This window comes from Sorex araneus, chromosome X (assembly GCF_027595985.1).
Source record: "Sorex araneus isolate mSorAra2 chromosome X, mSorAra2.pri, whole genome shotgun sequence".
Classification (NCBI taxonomy): domain Eukaryota; kingdom Metazoa; phylum Chordata; class Mammalia; order Eulipotyphla; family Soricidae; genus Sorex; species Sorex araneus.
Window position 1 is genome coordinate 228,381,497 of NC_073313.1, and position 20,625 is coordinate 228,402,121.

Below are 20,625 nucleotides of genomic sequence, written 5' to 3' on the forward strand. Positions count from 1 at the left end.
AATGCGTGGAGACTGCAGTATCTCTTTTTCTTAAGTGTATCTGTGATAGCAACATTAGTTGATCTAGTTGTAAAAAATTAACCAAAAGAAACTATTGAACTATGAGAGTTCTACAGTTAACAGATTGTTGGTTGTCTTTATCTCAAAAATAAAAATCAATGCCATCTGTTTACGAAAGATGAGAATTGTTGGGGAAAAAATGATTTTTCATGGAGTATAACGCTACAACCATCCAAAGAGGGGTCTCCAGCCTTCAGACTTTTTTAACAGGGAGAGGACAGCATATGCCTGCACTAGCGGCTGATGAAAACAAAGATAATTTCCTCTGGCCCCTATTTTAGTTTTGCTCTTTGAACTTCCAACAGTTTATTTATTATTGTTGTAATTATTTGGAATTGAGCGCAGATTGTTTCAGATATCATCCTGGTTTTCTCTCTCTTTTTTTAAGTCAAATATTTTTTTCTTTATTATTTATTGAGACTGGTTTCTGAGGCGCCTATCCTGCACCACCTGTCACTATTTGGGGGCTGCAACTCAAAGAACTCTCCTCACTTCTGAGCCCAGCTAGAGACTGGATGGTGAAGGACAGCGGCAACAAGAGTTGTGTTGCAGATTCTGGAGGTAGGTGGCAATACAGCATTTTGCGAGAAACCTCCAAGCTACAATCAGTGATAAGTTGTCATACACTCTGGATTGGAGAAATAAAATTTACCTCTCAAATGCAGCCTATCTTCTCTGAAGGTTTTACTCCTTCAGGTAGGAAACCCTGGACACTCCATCTCTTCATCCTGTCATTTCTGTCATTCATCATTTGGATGTTGGTCATGAGATGACATCATGTAGTGTTTCTTGACATCAGTAAGTAAATTGGCAACATTACATGTTGCGTGATTTTTCCATCTTTCCTTCTCTAGTAAGGATCTAGAGAATCTAAATTGGATCCTTTATATTACATCTCTTTTTGTGGACTGTGGATTTGGCTTTGTAAAATTTGGTGTGTTCTTTTAAGACTCTTTTTGTCTGTGTATCTTGCTAATGCTTGAACCCAATAATTGTTCAAAATAAATTAGTGTATCCTCTAAATATCCAAGTTACATTTACAAATCTTTACTTATAGAGCCATTGCAAAAATAAAATAAAATACAACATATCTAAATCTTTAAATGTCATAGTAAGCTAAACTGATCCAACAATATAAACTGTTCATTTGGTACTTTAAAAAAAACAGTGAAAATTATAAAGGAGGAGTAAATAAGCCAAAAATAGGAAAATTGATAAATATGAGCTAAAATATGATGTCGACAGTTTTGTTCTGTCCCAAATGTGACAGGTAGTTATAATCATTTTTATTTGTGGTCTTACAATAATCTGATGTTACTGAAGATCGAATTTTAACATGTACATTGTCAATAACACAGGACATCTTGCTGACTGACATAGTGACCTGTAAATATGCAAATAATAATTAGTAGTTAAAATGTATTATTTGTAGTGAGACTAACAAATTCAATAGATGGACACATACCACCAAATACAGTACTTCTGGGACTAGAAGAAGGACAGCATGCCTCTCACACATGACTTTAATCCCTCATACCTCAAGATTACCACAAGCACAGCCAGGATGACCCACCCAGTCCCCAGCGCCACTGGACCCAGCAGCACCATCCTGCCCACCCTAGCACAGACCCCAAGCAACGCTGGGAATGCCTCCTCTGAACAAATAATTTTAACGCAGTACTTACGGAGCTTACTATCTCTAATATCCATGTTCCATTTCCATTTACTCATTTCCTATTTGTCAAGACATTTCTGCTTCACCTTTGTATTTTATTTCCTTCATTCATGAAACAAACATTAGCTGATTTATTCGTTTAATACTGGATGCAAAGATATTTAAATAGAATTCTAAATTTGCTCTCCGAAAGTCTTTAGTTTCTTATAATCAGAAATAATCACAGGAGAGGCAGGGAAGGAAAGGAGAGATAAGAGGGAAGAGGGAGAAAAAACTAGAAAGACAGAGAGACCTAAACAGAAAGAGAATAAGGAGTTCTCTGAGGTTAGGAAATGAAATGCACAACTGAGGTTCTAACTCTGCGCTAATAATTCAAGCTGTGATTCTAGGCCTTATCCAGTGGAGGTTTAAAAGATATAATTCGACATTAAAATAATTACACACTCTAAAATGCTTTTTTTTCTCCTGAGCAAACTTTTGTTTGGTTTTTAGCCACACCCAGTGATGTGTGCAGGGATCACACCTGGCAGAGCTTGGGAGACCAAATGTGGTACCCAGAATCATGCATGGCAAATACCTTCTGTGCTCTTGCTCTGACCCCTAAACAGAATTTTTTTTCTTTAAAGCAGTTCATTAGTGTAAAACTGGAAACAACCTAGAAAAATTCAATAGTTTAATAAAATGTAGCACATATGAATGACAACCATTTTAAACGATGTGAAAATATTTTTGACAAAGGATTGTCATGATATTGTTAATGAAAAAGTTACAAAATAGTATGTGCAACATAATGTCATTTAAAAAATCTATAAATTTTCAGAAGAGTTTGTAAGTTTGTAAGCTCTTCCTAGATGGTAAGATTATAGGTGATTCTTGTCTGTTAAAGTATGCTTTATTTTTTTCTTTTTACTGATACCTTTATAGTTTGTATTATTTAAAAATTTTTAGGGCCTGGAGCAATAGCACAGCAGGTAGGGCATTTGCCTTGCACTCAGCTGACCCGTGTTCGATTCCCAGCATCCCATATGATCCCCCAAGCAACACCAAGAGTAATTCCTGAGTGCATGAACCAGGAGTAACCCCTGTGAATTCCTGGGTGTGACCCCAAAAGCGAAAAATAATAAATAAATAAAATTTTAAAAAATAAAAAGTTTTAACAAATCTTAAAACATCTCCTTTGAAATCAAAATAAGAGTAGAACTTAGCAACCTGAGGTGCTGGGATATGTTAGCCTGAGATCATCCCCATGGCTTGCAAGGGTACCTTAGCTTTGAATTGTCACTATAGCTGAGCTACAGTTGGTTATAATGTTTGCCCATCTTCATATTAAGGGTTACATTCTTATAAAATCTCCACAGGGGGCCAGAGCAATAATACAGTGGGTAGGGCATTTGCCTTGCACCTGGCCAACCAGGGTTCAATCCCTGGCATCCCAGATGGTCCCCCGAGCACCACCAGGAGTAATTTCTGAATGCAGAGCCAACAATAATCCTTAAACAGCATGGGTTGTGATCCAAAAAAAGCTACACCCTCCCACAAAAAATCCCCACCTCCACAGTAACCGAATACTGGCTTTTATACACATAATCAAATCTTCTTATTCACATGCAACAGACCTTAACACTGCTCCTCTATAAGAGAGTGGTGATAGAACAGAAGGCAATAAGAACTTCAGTAAGAAGGCCTGAAGGAGAGAAAGACTATGATCCAGGAGGTCTACTAACCCATTTTGGCACTCAGAGACTTACAGAAATGCATCTAGACTGTAAACTGAGCTAAAACAACAGAAATCCAAAAACACATGCAAGAGCAGCCTCGAGAGCTTCTATAATCTTCATTCTCAGCAATAGAAAACAAACTATCAAATGATTCCTTTTCAGCAGGTTTGATTGTTGGGGGAAAATTCCAAATAATAATAGTCAGTTCTCTGTTGAAATATTGAATGTATCCAAAGTATAGAGAGAATAAAGTGAATATCATTGGCCACTCAGGTGCAGGGGGTGGGGTGGAGGTAGGGGGGTGGAAAGGGGTTATATTGGGGTTCTTGGTGGGGGAACAGGTGCACTGGTGAAGGGATGGGGGTTTGATCATTATATAACTGAGACTTTAACCTGAAAGCTTTGTAACTTTTGTCACAGTGATTCAAAAAAATAAAATTAAATTAAAAAAAATTTTTAAAAAGAAGGCCTGAAGGAGAAAGGTAACGTTTCTTTGTTCTACTGAAGCAGTTTTCAAACTTTAGTTCGAATAATTGTTGGGTTCTACTCCAAGAGCCTAAACAAAAATTTTGAAAGCATTTTATTCATCCCCAAAAGAATGTCACAGTTTAGGGTCCCAAGAGATACTTCAGTGTTCAGAAGTCAGTGCGTAGACCACATGTTCCCTTCACCTTCTACATAAGTTCTACATGGAACCCAGCACTGCTGGGCCCAAGCAATTCTCTAATACTGGCCTTAAGGTTGGATCTCTTGGGCCTACTTGGCCAAATATTTCCAGAAATGGTCCCTGAGCCCACTGAACACAACCTGAAAGATCAACAAAAAAGAAGGAAAAAAAAAACCACGGTTATAAAACAACTTTGGTCGTGCAGTTAGTACTTCCTTTCTTTCAATTTATCCTTTTTATGTAAAAATTCCAGTTGTGTGGCTGGAGAGAAAGTACTGCAGGTAAGGTGTATGCCTTGTAAGCAGCTGGCCTAGGTATAATCCCTGGTACTTATGTGGTCACTTGAGCCCACTAGAGTGATCTTGGAGTGCAGAGCCAGCAGCATGTCCTGAGCACAGCTGGATGTGGACCCCACACCATCCCTAAAAGACAGAAGCACCATGCTCTTGTAGAGAGGAACAGTGAAAGGCCAAATGAAATGGCCTCTTGATCACATTAGACTTGGACCTATGAAGGGCTGGACTGATAGTACAGTAGGTAGGGAGCTCGCCTTGTATGTGGTCAACCTAGGTGCAATCTCTGGTACCCAGTATAGTCCTTGGAGCTTGCCTGGAGTGATCCCTGAACAGAGAGTCAGGAATATACTCTGAGCATTGCTGGGTGTGGCCTAAAACAAACAAAAACTAGGTTGGGACCAGAGAGATAGTACAGTGGGTAGGACATGGGCCTTACATGCAGCCAGTAAGTTCAATCAGGTATCCCATATGGTTCTCTTAACTCACCAGGAGTGATCCCTAAATTCAGAGCCCTAAGCACCTCCAGGGTGTCCCCGAAACAAAAACAAAACAAAAAGACTTGGATTTGTGAAGCCTTCCCCCTTCTACTTGCTAATTCTTACTGCTTTTCCTAACTATAGATAAAGAAATTTCAGGCAAATTTCTATACATTCACATGGAAGGAATCTCTTGTGAAGTTCATTCTGGTACTATAACTTTATTATTCTACACTTTGGTGGTCAAATAAGCAAAAATCATTGACAGTTAATTTCTGGATAAGATTTGGCACAACACCAGAGAGATTGCAGTGAATGGGGTGCTTGCCTTGCATGCAGTGGTCTATCATGAGGACCAAAACCAGACAAAAAATAGCTGAATACCTTTACAAAGTGAATCTTACTCTGTTTTAAGTCAATAATGCCATGTTCTATGTTCAAAAAGTCAGAAAACCTCTCCCCCTCAGCCCCCAGACTGCATGCAGAAATCAATAGTAAGGAACTTTGGAGTCAAATGTATTGAAGACCACAAAGAAAGATAAAAGATGTTGTCTGCCAAGCTCTTGACTGGATATGGGTGTGTATAAGCAGGTATTTTATCTTAATTTTCTGATTCATTATCTGGGAAATTTGTCTTTTAATTTGTTATTGCATAATGCTATATTTTTAGTGTGATGACAGTTTCACAGTAATTTAAGAATCTGGGCTAAAAACGTTCCTTTAGTATATTGATATACACTTATTTTTAAGGAGTCCTATTTCATAAGGATAGAGAAAAGATAGCCTGGATTAATTATACACTCAAAAAGTATGCTTATATGTGTTCTTAGTCAACATGCATGTGGAGAGGTTCAGGTTGTGTGTGTGTGTGTTGGGGGAGGGGGTTCCACACTTAGCCATGCATAGGAATTACTCCTGACTCTACACTCAGGAATCACTTTTAGCAGAACTCAGAGTACCAAATGCTGTGCTGGGGATAGACTGCGTGTCCGTCATATGCAAAGTAAGTGCCCTACCTTCTGTACTATCACTCTGGCTCCTTAAGTTGCCATTGTTTACCATCACACATGGGCTGAGAGAACACTTGAAAGGTAAGCAATGAAAGTTTAAAATCTAATGTTATCTACTTACTACATTTTTTTCTTATTTTCCCTTTATTTTCTCATATTTATGACTTTATTTTCTATGTTTGAAATACTATTTTAGGAAACTCATGTTCATAAGTTATAAGAACAATTTATCTGTACACCAAGGTACATAGGAAGTGGAATTCTGCTTCACGAGTTCCAGAAATCTTAATGTATAAAATCTTAGCCTTTCATCATCAGTATATTTGTATTTGTAAAAAATGGTCTTCGTATATATTATTTCGGTTGTGTTTTGGGACAGGGATTGGGGTTTGGGATGCAAACATCTCGAATTTGGTGATGGGAAGGCGTAATGGTTGTGGGATTAGTGTTTGAACATTGAATGTGATCAAACATTGTGAACTAACTTATAAAATTTAAACAATATTTTTAAAAAGTAATGTGGAGTTCATGCCCAATTCAATCAGCTTAAGCAATGGTTGAATAAATAGCAGTGTTCCTACACAAAATATAAAAAAAATGGTCTTCGTTTTGAGAGTATATGCACATTTCACATTTTAGCCTTAGACAAATCTTTTTTGCTTTGTTTGGGGTTTGGAGGAGGTTTGTGTTTTGTGTTTTTTTTTTATTTTTGAAAGTGTGCTGAGGTTTTTCTCTAAAAATAAAATGGCTTTTCAAGTGTACTGGTTATTTTTTAGCCACATATGACAAATAATCACAGCTGCTCATAAAAATCAAAAAGGAACTGCATGTTGTTCTCTTCTGAAATGGCAAATATCTTTCCTTTAAGCATTTTAAAACAAAAACAAACTTTACTACTTTGAAGAGAACGCAGGAAGCCATATGGTCCCACCCAAAGTTCCCACATTCAAAATGTCCTCCTGGGGAAGAAAGTTCAAGATGTTTTTAAGAACAGACTTTCATGTTTCTGCCGTTAACAATGGCACTTCCTGTTTTGACCTCTAACCATACTCAGCCATCAATAAATTAAGAGGATGAACTTCTCCTTTTTGCACAGTAGAGATTGGTTTAACTCTTGCTCACCATGTGTTAGAGTTCCAAGTGAAGATTTATCACAGCACATTTCTCCCGAGGTCCTGTACATTGATCTAAGCAGTCTCCTAACAAGCAGTGGGATTTTCAGCAATCTTTGGCTACTTGTCATATGCCTGGTGTTTGAAGTCAATAGGATGCATAATATTTATTACCTCAGATATAAATTAAACTCGTTTGTCATCTCTAATGGTCCTTAATGATTTAGTACTCAGTGATTGCTTCCCTTAAGCCAACTTCCTTCAAGAAGAGAGAGAATGAGAATAAGTAGGGAGGAAGGAAAGAGGAAGGAAGAAAGAAAGGAGGAAAATTTAGAGTCAGAGCAAGAAGGTTACTAGTTCAAAAGAAAAAAACATTTCCAAGATTAAAATATCTAATATCTTGCCCATATGAAAAAAAAGTAATTGTTACTGTCATTTTGGGGTGGGGGCCATATCCACTGGTGCTCCAGTGTAACTGGAGGTGGACATGGTAGGAGAAATTGCTCAAGAGTCACTCCTGGCAGTGCACAGAGAATCATGTGCTTTGGGGACCACACCAAGTTCCCCCAAATACAAGGGCGTATGCTCCAACACCTTGAGGTATCTTCTCAGTGTCACCAAAGTTTTTTAATCAAACCTAGTTCCAAATAGTAAAGAAAGAGTCATATTTTAAAAGGAGATACAGATGAACAGAATTCAGATCAAAAGCTTAAGCATGGTATCAAAATAAGTAACAAAACCAAAAAGAAAAAAAGTGACAAAAATATTTTTTAAGGTAGTGTTCTGAAAGATTAAAAGAAATGACACAGTGAGAGGACAGAATTTAAAGTCACAAAATCTCAGCATCTATGTAACATTCTATATTATTAGATAACTTACTAAGAATATGAATATATTTTCTAAAATAGATTTATAATTAGTTATATTGTCATGTTTCCTTCCATTCTTGAGGTAATATATTTCTGTGCCATGGTAAAGCAAGCTGTGGTTTTCTGTCCCCAGATTCTATAAAAAATCTTCTTTAAATATGAGTGCATATTCTGTCAACTACCTAGACAATTTAAATTACATGTGCAGATATATTTAAATGTTTTAGGAAGAGTTAAATGTTGTTTTCTTTCACATAGATATTCAGAGATAAACCTAGCAAAAATTAACTCAAGCTTTTATTATCATCATTTATGATTTATGAATGACTTTTTTAAAAAAATCACTATCACTGTCATCACTGTCGTCCTGTTGTTTGTTGATTTACTCAAGCAGGCATCAGTAACATCTCCATTCCTTCTAGCCCTGAAATTTTAGCAGCCTCTCCTTACTCGTCTTTCCCAACAATTGGAGGTTCTTTCAGGGTCAGGGGAATGAGACCCATCGTTACTGTTTTTGGCATATCAAATACGCCACAGATAGCTTGCTGGGCTCTCTGAGAGCTACGTGTGTGTATATATTTGTGTGTGTATTACTCTTTATGATTTGTTGCCTACTGTCTGAAGTCCATCAAATATGGTGTGGTAATTATGGAAAATGGGTAGGAAGTGTCTTATAGTGTGTCGTGTGGTCCCAAAAGCAGCCTGGAGCATGGCAGCGGTTGGGTAGTGGAGGTCAGCTGTCAGGGCTGGGTTCCTTGGGGCAGCAAGGGTTCTCACTCACCCCCCTCTGGGGCTCCCCGAGTGAAAACAGCCTGGCTCAGAGTTTGGACCAAGGAGTCTTTTAAAAAATAAGAAATTTATATGCTTCAGCTGCAAATTCCAGATAACTATCCATACCAAATGCTACTGAAACAATAAAACATTTGCTGAAGCAGAAGATGAGCAAAACATCCTCAGAAGATGTTGGTACTGGTAAAGCTAATAGCAAAGGTGTTAAAACAGCTATTCAAATTTGGAAATATGTGCAACTTAATGAGCAGTTGCACAAAATATATTGGTAGGAGATCTGAAATAGTCAAAGATAGTTAAAAAAGTCAGGTGTTTGCAAAATACATTCTACACAAAAAATGTTTTAGACACAAAAGAATTTTTGGCACAATAAAGTGACCAAAATTTTTGGTTGATATTTCTATAAATGTATTGATCTGAAATGAAATTGAGAAGTCTCACAAACTGTTTTGACTATTTACGTAAAACAACAAACTACTTATAAAATAATTTTGTTATAAAATGATCTCTAATTAATAAAGATGCTTGCCATACATGTAGTCAACCCTGGTTTGATCCCTAGCATCACATATAGTCCCCCAAACACCACCAGCAGAGAGCCCTGAGCAAATAGCCAGGAGAAAGCCCCGAGTTAAACCAGTTGGATGTGAGCCCTCCCAACCCCACCCCCCAAAAATCTCTAAAATTCGCTTTTTTTTTTTTTTTGCTTTTTGGGTCACACCCAGCAATGCACAGGGGTTAGTCCTGGCTCTGCACTCAGGAATTACTCCTGGCGGTGCTCAGGGGACCATGTGGGATGCTGGGAATCGAACCCAGGTCTGCCGCGTGCAAGGTAGATGTCCTACCTGCTGTGCTATCACTCCAGCCCCTAAAATTTGCTTTTTTGGGCGGGGGGCTGGAGAGATAGCACAGCGGGTAGGGCATTTGCCTTGCACGCAGCCGACCCGGGTTCAAATCCCAGCATCCCATATGGTCTCCTGAGCACGGTCAGGGGTAATTCCTGAGTGCAGAGCCAGGAGTAACCCCTGTGCATCGCCAGACAAAAAGCAAAAAAAAAAAAAAATTGCTTTTTTTAAGTTTTTAACTTAATGTAGGGACCTGAGAGATAGAAAGTGGATATGTCATTTACCTTGACCAGGCCAATCAGGATTCAATTCCTGGTACCACAAAGGTCCTCCAAGCTTCACCAGGAGAGTCAGGAGTAAGCCCTGTGTACTGTAGGATATGACTCTAAAATGAAAACAAAAAGTAGAAAATAACCATCATGATCCATCAAATTCAAGGAAATAGTAAACATCAATGATATTTTTTATCTCTAAAAATGGATGGCTTGGGCAGGCCCAATTTTAGATGCCAAAATGTAAGAGCAGGAAATAGGGACTCTATTTCAAATAGAGTATTTATTATTTCCCATTGATATCTCTTGTAAACTAGATTAATTTACCCACAGTAGATTGTCATTTTCTCCTTTTTAAATAGAAGTGATAACCACACCTATTTATTAGGGTGGTTTTATAGACATAAACGAGGGTTAAATGGGGGCTGGAGCAATAGCACAGTGGGTAGGGTGTTTGCCTTGCACTCAGCCGACCTAGGTTTGAATCCCAGCATCCCATATGGTCCCCTGAGCACTGCCAGGAGTAATTCCTGAGTGCAAAGCCAGGAGTAACCCCTGTGCAATGCCAGATGTGACCCAAAAAACAAATTTAAAAAAAAGGAAAAAAGAAAAAAAAGGATAGTTAAATAAGGTAATTTACGCTTAGTGAAATGTCTGAGACATATTCGGAAGCATGTATTAAAATCAATAGTGAAAATAATATTGTTATGGGTGATAGAGATAATGATGACGGCTCTTCTGGAAGGGTTCTAAACTTCCTCCTGAGGTTTGGTACTCACCTGAGACTACACAGTAGACCACCCCTTCTGCTACTGGTGTTCTTGAGACCTCAGGATTTACACAGATGTAAAATAGTAAACAACCTCGCTGTCCCTGGTGCTGTACTCTTAATTAAGGTAGTTAATCAGGTTATAGCTAGTAAGTTTCCTAATTACTTCCTTAAGCAGTTGCTTGAAGAATAAAAGGTCATAGATAAATTTGTGGAAGCTACGTCTGAAGGAAGAGACCTCCCCCACAGGCCAACAATGTTTCCTCTGACGTTTGTTTCATTTATAGTGGGGAGCACATGAAAGAGTCCTGAGTCTCACTATATACAAAGTTGTCATTTTTGAGGTCAGTCATAACTCAGATATAAAATTATCATTCTATTGACTCTGGTAAAACTAAAAAGTAGCGCTGGAGAGATAGCTCAAGGTTAAGACACTTGCCTTGCACATGGCTAATTCTGGTTTGATAACCAGAACCAGCTGTGGTCCCCCCAGCACTACCAGGAGTGGTCCCTGAGCACAAAGCCAAGAGTAAGTCCTAGGCACTGCCAGGTATGGCCCAAATTTCCTCCCCTACTCACATAAGATTTGTGCTAATGAAAATGAAAAGAATGCACAGGCTAAACAAATCATTCAAGCTATCAGTATGCTGTGCTTTGGGAGTTTTATGGGGAGCTATTGTGATGCTAATTAGTAATTGCAAACCCCTCCCAAAAGATTATCACAGGAACACTTTAGATTGAGGTAGATTCAGAGAATCTTGATCTCTCACCCCTTTCATTCTTGGCCAAAATATATATAAGGGAGAGAAAAATCGCATTCTTTTTCTTTGGATCTAGAGCACCTTGAGGAGCTGTTGCCAGGTAAGTGTTCTTCTGTTCAGTTCCCTCTCGCTTTCTGCCTAGAACATGTTAATACCAAGTTCATGAAAGGTAGTTTGGTGCTTCTCTTACATGATTTTATTTTCTTACTACTTTATCATTAAGACTTGATTTCTGGGGAATGATACTCAACAAACTTTCAAGGAAAGCTTCTGAGGTGGCACTGGAATGTTTTGCTAAAGACACAAACTTGATAGAAAATCACTACCCAAAGAGAAAGTTTTAATTCTTTGGGCTAAAGATTCAAATACTTTGTCTTTTCTCTACATCCAGTTTTATTCTTGTGTTTAGCAGGAAATAGATCTAGGAAATACTTAGTGAAGGAAATGTGTTCTGACATATAGAAAAAGTTACTAATGTTTGTTATATTCACAGGGATTCATTCATTTCAAGCATTAGGAGTTGGATCTGTGTGGGGTTTTTTGTTTTTTTGTTTTGTAATTTATTTATTATTTTTTTTGTTTGTTTTTGGGTCACACCCAGCGATGCTCAGGGGTTACTCCTAGCTCTTCACTCAGGAATTACCCCTGGCGGTGCTCAGGGGACCATATGGGATGCTGGGATTAGAACCCGGGTCAGCCGCATGCAAGGCAAACGCCCTACCCACTGTGCTATCGCTCCAGCCCCTTTAATTTATTTTTTAATTGAATCACCGTGAAAACAGTTACAGGGCTTTTAGGATTGAGTCTCAGTCATACTATGCTCAAGCACCCATCCCTTCACCAGTGCACATGTTCCACCACCAATAACCCCAATATACCCCCCTCCCACTTCCCCTCTGCCTGTGTGGCTGATGATTTTCACTTTACTCTTTCATTACTTTGATTACATTCAATTTTCAACAGGAAACTCACTATCATTATTTGGAGTTTTTCCCCAAACAGTCAGACCTGTCGGAATGGCATCATTAGATTGTGTGTTTTCCATTGTTGGTTAACAAAGAGCAAATACCTCTGGACTTAATACCAGAATTCCAAATCTGGGCGGCTGCTTTCTCGACCGTGGATCTGTGTTTTTAAAAAAGCAGACTAGGGGACTGGAGCAATAGCACAGCAGGTAGGGTGTTTGCCTTGCACGCGGCCGACCCAGGTTCAATTCCCAGCATCCGATATGGTACCTGAGCAGCACCAGAAGTGATTCCTGAGTGCAGAGCCAGGAATCAGCCCTGAGCATCACGGGGTGTGACCCAAAAAGAAAAAAAATAGCAGTCTAACAACAATAACAAAAACCAAAACCAAAGGTGACTAGTTCTTTGCTCTCTCTCAGCAATTTCAGTGTACTAAGGTCTTTAATGAGGCAATACTGTGATCCACTCTTTCCAAGTGTAAAGAAGCAAATAAGATAGCTATAGATGATCTCATCTTCTCAAGATTTCTTGCAATTTTGAAAATCTAGAGCCTAGTATATTTCAGAACACAGAGCATTTGAAATAATTACCAAGTAACAATGTAATACATTGTGTGGACATATAAACGAATGTGTGTATAGGGTGGTGTGGGACGTACCCTACTTTGTATGGTAGGAAAAACTTTCAGGTTCTGTGACTGACTTAAGAATTAAGTGTACAAGATATTAACTACAGAAAAACATAGACATTTATTTCACTTGTGTTTACATGTATATAGGAATTGTTCAGTAGAAAATGAAAACTTAAAGCCTATTAGCCCAGAGACTTCTATAATTTTTTACATAAAGAACAATAAATTGCAGTAATGTGACAAGACAAACTGGCTTGGGTTATAGAGAATAAATAGTAGCACAATAACGAAGAAGTGTATGAGGCTTAAGAGGGAAAGCTAATAAAAGATAAAGTTTATTTTTGTAAATATGTACATGTCCATTTTGGCAGTGACTTCCAGTCCCTGATAATATGAATGCTCTCTTCCATGTACAGGGAAGGCACTTTTCTCATTGGAAATCTTATGACCTGTTTTATTGGAAAAAGGTTATTGGACTGGAGAGATAGTAAAGGGATTAAGGTGTTTGTTTTGCACACGGCCAACCCTGATTTAATCCCCGGCACTGCCAAAAGTGATCCCTGAGCACAGAGTCAGGAGTAAATCCTGAGCACATCTGGGAGAGAACCCCTCCTACATAAAACCAAAAGAGAAGGAAGAGAAGGAAGGAAGGAAGGAAGGAAGGAAGGAAGGAAGGAAGGAAGGAAGGAAGGAAGGAAGGAAGGAAGGAAGGAAGGAAGGAAGGAAGGAAGGAAGGAAGGAAGGAAGGAAGGAGTTAAGATAAAAAAGGGAGGAGAAGGAAGGAAGGAGAAGGGAAGAGAAAGATGGAAGAAAGGAAGGAAGAAAGAAGTGAGGAAGGGAAGAAAGAAAGTAGGTCAAAAACTCCCCTGTACCTGTAGTTTCTCAAGCGCCTATAACTCAATATTAATCCATTGGTCAAAACAACTTATTTGGGAATGAAGTGTTCTGAATTCTTTTATCTTATTTGCTTTTCAAATAAGAATTTAAAAAAAAGACAACTAAAACAAAATGGTTTTTATTCCTACTGTGAGATCAATAATTTTGATACCACACACTTTTCATAGAACAGTAATTTGAACAGTAAGCACATAACAGTAGTTTTTAAGTTAACAGCCTGATAAATAGTCTGAGGCTTGTGAGTCCCTTAATCAGAAAATAGTAGGATCTGCATAAATTTGAGTCTAAACATAATATTGCATTATTAAATTGTTAAAAATAATCAGACAAATTGTGCTATGAGTATGATCTTATCTCTTTTAATTGATCATTAATCCAAAATACTAGATCACGAAAGATATTCAGAAAAATCAAGGATCAAACTGAACATTAAACATTTTCCCAGTCAAAATTTGTCACTGAAGTGTGATTTGAATTACAACATACTTATGAAATTTTAAAATGGAATAAATGTAAGGGAAGTTGGAAACTCAAAGAAAATAAACTACATATTTAGAATTTAAATATGTACATTAAAACATTTGAAAGCATATTCTGGTTTTATAATGATGACTTTACAAGAATCAAAGAAACTGCATAAATTGTATAATACAAAGACTATCACAGGGTCATTAAACAATAGTTACTTTTGTCTCTTGGGGTACGAATATTGAACTTTGAAGATGCGTGGCAATTTTCCAAACCCTGTCTTCTATATTCTCTGCTAGATTACTTTGTGCTCTTAATTTTTTTTTAATATGTTACACCTTCAGATTAGCTGTTCCAAGGGTACAATTTTAAAGATTAAAAGAAAATTACTTACAGGCCCAGGCAGAGCAGTAGGTATTTCTGGCCAGTGCCAACTGTGAAGCGTGTGGGGTGGGTGTCCACTCTCTCGAGGAGAGCTCCAGCCCCAGGCCTTTGGAAAGTCTGAGGTGTGAATTAACTCTGCAACTTCTCTTCCAACTCGAACATTCTCAGAGACCCAGGGTAGGAGAGACATCCCAGGTTTAGATTTCTAAAAACCTTTCTCCTAGAAAGAATGTGACCTAGAAAGTTAAAACCTCCAGGAGAAATTGTGTTCAGGAAATGGAGGTCAAAAGTAGACTTAATTATAGAAGTTTGGTTATTTTACTTATTATTTACTGAAACACAACAGTGACATGAGTACATGAAATCAATCTATTATCTGTGATGTGTCAATAATAATAAGTATTTGCAGAGTAAGTCTATCTTACTCTACAATGTGCTCTGAATTATTCAGCATTTCAGTTCAGCGGTTTTAAGTAAGATTGTTTTTATTCCAGTGAAAGTGAATCTTGAGAAAATTTGGTCTTATTTGGATAATAGTTCTTTTTGCACATGCACCTCTTGATCCCAATCCCAAATTGTTTTTACTGTTTTTATGTGACTATGTATATATATATATATATAGTCACATAAACATATATATGTATGTATACATATATACATACATATATATGTGTACATATATACATATATTTTTAAAAGGACCATACCAGCTGTGCTCAAGAATAACCTCTCAGGCTCAGGGGGGACAATATTTGGTACCAGGGGTTCAAATAGGGTTGGCGGAGATCAAAGCAAGCACCTTAAGTCCTGTATCTTCATCTTCATATCTTCATCTCCTATCTGACAATAATTTTAATAATCAAAAACAAATTTAAGTTTTGCTTAAATTTGGCTCGCTTGCTCCATACAGCTCGGTTTGATATTTCTCAGTCCACTCTGAATCCTATTATGATGATGGGGCTGGAGAGAGTACAGCAGGTGGGAGCAGCTGAACCTGGGTTTGATCCCCAGCTTCCCATATGGTACTCCGAGCTGTGCCAGTAGTAATTCCTAACCTCAGAGCCAGGAATAACCCCTGAGTACAGCTAGGTGTGGCCCCAAAACAATACAAAATAAAAACCTGTGTTTTTCAAACTTTTTTCTAGTTCATCTCACACAGATCAGGCTCTTAAATTATGTTATTTGTCACAATACCTCTTTTTAGGACAAAACTCAAATATAACTGAGAGGCCTGGGATTTCTTCTGTTTCTTAAATGTCCTGTTTTTTCCCCATGTGTCATTGTCTTCAAAGGTACACACTGTAGTGTTCATAGTTTAGGAAATAGTATCCAGAAATAATACTGTGTGTAATAGAATTTCTTGTAAAGGTACCTCAAGAGAAGCATTACCCACAATAAGTAATGGCCTATTGTTTGCTGGGAGACTTACAGGTTGTGGCTTCAAGGACTGCAAAGCAGGTGTGTGACACAGTCTCAGAGCTGGCTGTCTGCGAGGCCTGAAGGTCAACAATAGACGGAAATGTTCAGGCCACTTGTCAGCACGTCCCTAATTATGGTCATAGGACTTCAGTGGACCAAGATGTTTTGCACTGTTTGAATCCTGATATTTTAAACACTTCTAAAGGGTCCTAAAGTGAAATTTGGACAGATCTTCCCAGTCTTAGAGTAGTTAGTCCTAGACTCTAAATGCCTTCCCTAAGAAGCGACATAAGCATTTCATCCTCATTTTTCTAAACATCTTAGTTACCAGATAAGTCTACAAATGCTAACTGAAGAGTTGGGGCATGAGTGGTAGAAAAAAAGGCATTGTTTTGATTTTCTTTTTTGAGGGGCAGAAGGAGAAGTTTGGGGACCATCTGATAGTGCTCAAGGCTTACTCCTGAATCTGTGCTTAGGGATCTCTTGGCAATGCTTCTGAGATCATATATGGGGCTGGTTTAGCTGCATCCTTACCTGCTCTACTATCTCTCTGGCCTGGAAATGAAGGGAGAAGTAATTATTTCAAAAAGAAGCAATTGTAGAGGAAGAGAAATTAAATTCTCTCTACCCTTTTTGAGTTTGGGCTGAGACATGCCCTACAATCAAACAGACAACAGGAGAAAAGAAATGGAACTCATTACTTATGGAGGTATGAAGGTATGGGACTTGGAATAAGGGATATGGTTCAAGAGATGAACACATGGTTTGGTCCCTAGTACACGTGGCCCCCGAGCACTGATGAATGTACCCTGGTGAGCCACAAGCACTGGGAGTGACCCCGGATACTGCCGTACCACAGAGTGTGGCCCCCAGAACAAATACAGAAAAATGATGTGAGACTCAGGCACCTTTTTGTACAATTCTACAAGGAAGTAATAAACTTGTGGAAAATTGACAAGACAGAGAAATTTGGTCTTGAGTGGTAAATTAGTCAAAACAATACAAAGCAAACCCCAGTGAGGTTTATTTGTACAGCCTTGTCAGCTGTCTCAGTGATAAGAATGGATAACAAGGATATCTCTGCCTCAAGGTCTGAGGAGGGCACCTTTCACACAGAGATTTATTTCCTGCTTTCAAGGGCACTACAGAGATTCAGAGTCCGTGCACCGGTTATAAGCAACATGCCAACGAGACATATTTTGGGCTTCCCCTCCCTGAATCCCACAACAGTGTTCAGAGGCTGGAAAGTCACTTGCCCCCTGCGGGACTGGCCAGGGTCCGTCTTTGACCTGCCCCTGGCTCTCCTGTCCTTGCTTCTCCTGCCAGCTAAGCACAAGCAGAAAAACCAAACCGTTTGAAACTCTTCCCAAGGTAACTTTCAAAAAATGAGTCACTGCATTTCTAAAGCTGTGAAGGTGAACCATCCAATATTGTAAAACATGACTCATTTATAACCACTACTCGGCGTGTCTTAAAAATAAGAAATGAAAAAAAGGAGAAAGAAAACCTACCCCAAATCAAAACCCAAATCAAAACCACCCTCGGAAGCAAATGTGGATCTGAGTACTTGGGCAAGTTTTCTTTCCTTGATCGTAGTCATTGAAGGTGGCCTCTTTCTAAAAGTACGTCTCTTGAAAGAAAGAAGCAAGTTGAAGTAAAGGAATTAGCAACTGATCTTCCTACTAATAGAACCCAAAGGTGCAGGATGGGGCTGTATAACAAATGCAGTGACGGAAATAAGAAGAAATGCCTGTTGCTGTTTTTCAAGAGCTAATTTGAGGTTGTCATGGTAACTCATCAGGGGATAAGATTATTGTCAATTTCAGGGTATGATTTAAGTTATATCTGTGAAAGAGGATATCAAGTGTTTACATTAAAAGAATGAGAGAAGAATCTTTTTGAAGTGTATCTAAAGTGAATTAAGGTACAAGTTTGAACTAGAGAGAGTTGGTGAAAACAGAAAAACCTCTAAATTTTGCTATATCTTGAGGTGGGAAGAGAAAAAGACACTTAGACCAGATAATAGGACAAAAGAATCTTGATACTAAAATTCAAGACATTTGCTAATTTAATATGCACATTTGCTAAAATGGTTTGTTTTACTCCCCCCTCAAGCACCCCCCACTTCCCTCTGTTTCATATTGGTTTTGCAATGACTAAGAATCATTCACATTCTTGGCTGTGGTGTCTGTATAGCTTTTGGTTGTGGTGCTTTGCCAGAAATCACACTCTGGAGTTGTGCTGCTCATACACCTGACTGCAGTGCTCCAGAATTTACTGCAGCACTGAAAATTCAGGGCAGAAGAGCTGCCAAGATTATCACTGACAACATATAGGGGCACCTGACTGTCCTATGCTTGCAAGGCAAGTGCTTTGCCACCAAACTAGACTCCAGGCCCAACATGCACATCTGTAAAACATTTGAAGCTAGAAGAGATAATGCTCTGAGCTATTAGTTTCTCCGCCATCACTTTGGTGTTGCTTAAAGAAGACATAATTTCTGTATATCTGTTCCTACAGTCTTTTATCTGAAGTCGTTGTTTCTACGCATTAATAAATGTCACTGCTTTCCCTTTTTACACAGAAAATGATAAATAATATTTTATTTGTAATATAATTAAATGGAGATTATTCCTGGTAGAAGACTTCATTTGTCTTGGTTTGGACCACACCCAGCTTGTTCAGGACTTACTCCTGGCTCTGTACTCAGGAATCAGTCCTGGTGGGGCTCAGGGTTCCACATGGGAAACCAGGTATCAAACCAAGGTTTAGCTGCGTGCAAGGCATGTGCTCTATCCACTAAACTATATCGCTGGTTTTAGTCCTGGCAGGAGCTTTATAACTCTGTGAAAGCTCAGGGTCATGGAAAGGAAGAAACAAAGTTCAAGAGGAGAATTAAGCTGCAAATGGTAATTATTGGACAGAGAGCATTCCCGAGTGGATCACCCAAGCCTCTAGAGAGGCTAATGAGGATCGAGCCCTCCTGTATTGTAGGGTGGGTTTATATGGTATTATAAGGAGGCTGGGGGCAGGACAGGGTGCACAGGTGTGTGTGTGTGTGTGTGTGTGTGTGTGCTTGTGTGTGGGGGTGGTGTGAGTGTGTGTATGGGGGGGAGTGGAGTTGGTTATCTAGCACCAAGGTCTGATAGATAGTCTTTTGTTGTGGGTTCCAGGGATTCTGGAGATGAGAAATCCCCAGACTTCAAAGTGTCCCTCTTTGAGCTGACCCAACACTCCGCAGGCTTATAAAGACTAATTTTTATTTCTAATGATTTCTTTGTTTGTTTTACTGTGTTATTGAATCTCCACGAATTACAAATTTACAAAGTTATTCATGATTGAGTTTCAGGTATACAATGTTCCAACACCAGTCCCTTCACTAGTGTCTACTTCTCTCTACTAGTGTCCCCAGCTTCCCTCCTGCCCCTCAGCCTGCCTCTACAGCAGGCTCACTTTGTTTTTTCCTTCTTCTCCCCCCACCCCCCACCCTCTACCACCCCTGCTTTTAGACTCTGTATTATAGTACTATTACTGGTAGGTTATCAGGCACGTCAGTTTACATCCTTTGAGCACCTGGTTCTGGTCTAGAGTGACCACGTCCCTCTATTATTGTCATATCAGTCCCTTCTCTGATCAATCCCACCCATAGTGGCAAGTTTCCGAGTAAGGACCAGTTCTTCTTTTCACATCTATTGTCTTTAGTTTTCCCCTACTATATTTCTTTATATCCTGCATACGAGTGAGATCATTCTGTATCTATTCTCCCTTTGATTTATTTCACTCAGCACTTTACTCCAAATCCATTGAGATATCGCAACTTGTATAACTTCATCTTTTCTTACATCCAAGTAGTATTCTATTGTGTATATGATCCATAGCTTCTTTATCTAGTCATCTGTTCTTGGGTTCTTGGATATAATACTCAAATGTGAAAGACCAAACAGGTAGGCTTTGATACTACTTCATAAATACCTAGTTTTTTAATTGAGTATGGTAGTAGTTAGCCTACTTTGGTCGTTCACATTTGAATACTATATATTTATATCCTTCTCTCGGAGAGCCTGGCAGGCTACCAAGAGTATCTCGCCCACAGGGCAAAGCCTGGTAAGCTACCCGTGGCATATTCCATATGCCAAAAACAGTAACAATGAGTCTCACAATGGAGACATTACTGGTGCCCACTCGAGCAAATCGATGAGCAACAGGATGACAGTGACAGTGATATATATATATATATGTATATATATATATATATATATATATCTTTGGAGAAACAAAATTGTAGAAAAAGGCATGCCTTTCTGGAACTTTAGCTTTGCTGGAAATGCTAAGGAGAAAATAGATTGTGGAATAAAATACTTAATTCCCAACATCATTTAAAGCAAAACACAGAACTATAAAGACATTTTCTCATGGGGAAAGATAGCTTCTTATCACTTTTGTTCCACCAGATTCCTCTATGATATGCACTGCTAATATTTATGAAAATCTCACTTCAAGCAGTTAAGAGATTCCTAGGGTAAATACAAACAGTGTGACCCA

At 38.6% G+C, this 20,625-nt stretch overlaps 1 protein-coding gene across 2 annotated transcripts in view; it reads left to right on the forward strand.

The window, feature by feature from the left end:
* Positions 1-468: 468 nt before the first annotated feature.
* SLC39A10 (solute carrier family 39 member 10) overlaps positions 469-20,625 on the forward strand; it is a 149,140-nt gene continuing 128,983 nt past the window's right edge. Inside the window, exons 1-2 of one of the 2 annotated variants that reach the window (XM_055123220.1) lie at positions 484-621; positions 5,360-5,483. Coding sequence is in view for 1 of the 2 variants with exons in the window: in XM_055123218.1 (XP_054979193.1) it covers positions 576-621 (46 nt within the window). In the remaining variant the exon portion in view is untranslated. Of the gene's footprint in view, positions 622-5,359; positions 5,484-20,625 lie in introns of both variants that reach the window. The other variant, XM_055123218.1, reaches the window with a different exon arrangement.